Source organism: Nestor notabilis, unplaced genomic scaffold (assembly GCF_000696875.1).
Source record: "Nestor notabilis isolate BGI_N333 unplaced genomic scaffold, ASM69687v1 scaffold27109, whole genome shotgun sequence".
In the NCBI taxonomy this organism is placed as follows: Eukaryota; Metazoa; Chordata; class Aves; order Psittaciformes; family Psittacidae; genus Nestor; species Nestor notabilis.
In genome coordinates this window covers 18,058-20,232 of record NW_009942880.1, presented here as the reverse complement: position 1 = coordinate 20,232, position 2,175 = coordinate 18,058, and the positions used below count along the sequence as shown (strand labels likewise).

The 2,175-nt window shown below is 60.0% G+C and overlaps 1 protein-coding gene across 1 annotated transcript; it reads right to left on the bottom strand.

Annotated features, from left to right (window-relative positions):
- On the bottom strand, nt 1–1,955 carry ST3GAL2 (ST3 beta-galactoside alpha-2,3-sialyltransferase 2). Its single transcript, XM_010021621.1, has 6 exons — nt 1,701–1,955; nt 1,263–1,453; nt 887–1,066; nt 576–621; nt 287–406; nt 1–168 (listed from the first exon to the last, which is right to left on the bottom strand). The coding sequence occupies exons 1-6, from the start codon at nt 1,953–1,955 to the stop codon at nt 1–3; spliced, it is 960 nt and encodes a 319-aa protein (XP_010019923.1).
- Between the last annotated feature and the right edge of the window lie 220 nt (nt 1,956–2,175).

Genomic DNA, 2,175 nt, shown 5'->3' with positions numbered 1-2,175 from the left:
TCATCTGTAGAATAAAATCCTGCCTTCAGCTGCCAGTCTCTCGATGAGGCTGAATTCGACGTCAGCGTCGTGGACCCTCGTCCTGCGGAAGGCTCCGGACCAGCGGTTTTTCTCCCAGTAGTGGTGCCAATTCCCTTTGGTGTCTGCTCCGAAGCCAAACACGGAGACCTGCGCACGGCAGCAAGAGCCATTGCTGCAGGGCACTGGGCCAGCCCAAGCACACACCGAGGCAACGCAGCGGTGGCACAGTGGCAGCGCCCGGTCCCGCGGGTGCACTCACACTCACCTGCTGGCAGGCATGCAGGGCGAAGAGCAGGGCCGTGAAGCCGGTGGACGGGTATCGCCCGTGGTGCTGTGTCCAGTTGTCATGGATGTACTTGAGGAAAGCTGGGCTCAGGATCAGCACCTGAGTGGGGAGTGGAAGAACCATCTGTGAACATCATGAACATCACCATGCTGTGACAGGACAGCCAGCCCCTGCCACCAGTGCAGCCATTGGTGCTCCTGCTCAGTGGCTCTGCCCACATCCAGCTGAAAACCATCTCTGAGTGCCCAGTAGGAGCTGGAGCCCTTACCTTGTTCCTGTCAGCTTTGATGAACTGTTTCACTTTCGTGTATGTGCTGCAAAAGCCAGAGGACAGCAGTGAGCAGGGGCACTCCTGCTGCTGGGGCCTCTGCTTTGGAAGCAGCCCTCCAGTGGGGACAGCCACCATCCCACCCATGGCCACAAACTGCAGTACAGAGGGATGCAAAGACTCTCACCCAGGGCCCCTTTGGTCTCACCGGGACCATGGTGGCCCACTGAGGCAGGAGGGTCCATAGGACCACCCCACACCATCCCCAGGGGCTCCAGCACAGTACATGCTGTCCCCCAAAGCCAACGCACTGTGTGAGCTCTCCAGTGGAGAAGGCGCTGGCCACCCACTGCAGGTCCAGTGGCTTGAAGGGGACGAGGACGAGGTGGACGCCAGGCTCAAGGTTCACTGCGCTCTCTGGGTACATGAAGTGATGGGTTGTTCTCATGCCAACATCCTGCTCAAAGCCAGCAATCTTTGCCCTGTTCATCCTAAAGGACAACAGGAAGGCACATCCTAAACCAAAGGTACACGCTATGCTGGTCCCAGGCTGCCAGTTCCACCAGGAAAGGACATCAGGTCACCCTGGCCAGCAGCAAAGGGGACGAGTGACAGGACGGCTGGAGGCTGGTGCACGCCAGGGTCCTGAGGAGATAGGGAGAGCCCAAACCCATTCATGTCACCCACCTCAGCACCCAGTCGTGAGCATCAATCCGCAACCCATGGCCAGAGCCCTTGAGCCGCCCGGAGTTCCCCACCACCGCACAGGTCCTGCGGTGATTCGAGTCCCACACGTTGCCACTTGGAGCCTGGAGCACAGTGAAGAGCTGCCGAAGTATGGCCTGGAGCTGGACAACCCTTGAGCGACCCTGCAGTGTCTGGGGGGGAAAGGACAGAGACAGGCAGCATCAGCCCCTGGCGAGTGCCCGGAAAGCAAGGGGGAGCCCTGCTCCTCGCAGCAGAGCCCTGGGAAAGGTACAGAAAAACCCAATGGGATGTTAGGAAAAGGGTGCAGGACAGCTCCAAGATGGTGTGGGGGGACAGTGAATCCTTGCACCTGCTTTGTCCCCACCTTTAATCTTGGTCCTGCCCCACCACAAACAGACCCAGGGAGAGCCTACTCACCAGCCACCACTGAACCACGTCGGAGGAGAGCTCATGGGCTGTGCCTGTCAGCAGAGGCCCCGTGGTCAGGTTGTAGCGGGCATTGAACCACGCGGAGCCGTTGGTGCTGGCGGTGAGGCAGGCAGCAGGGGCATCAAGGAGGGAGGGAGCCTGAGTGAAGGGGCCGATGCCATCCCTGGGGGCTTGGAAGCATTGCCACAGGACCAGCAGCAGGCACAGGGCCAGCACCACCTGCATGCGCCTCTGGCACAGCATCCTCACACCATCTGCAGTGAGATGTCACAGGAACCAGTGGCAGCAGCGCCACCGGACCCCTTCCCACCCATCCTCCCTGCCCAGGCTCCCGGGACATCCCTTGGCTGCTCACCAGCACTGCAGGGGACCTGAAATAGCCTGGTTTTCGTTTCCTTTTCAAACAGCTTTATTGCTGTGCTCTGCTTCCGGCACTGCCATAGTTACTTAGTCTAGGCAGGGC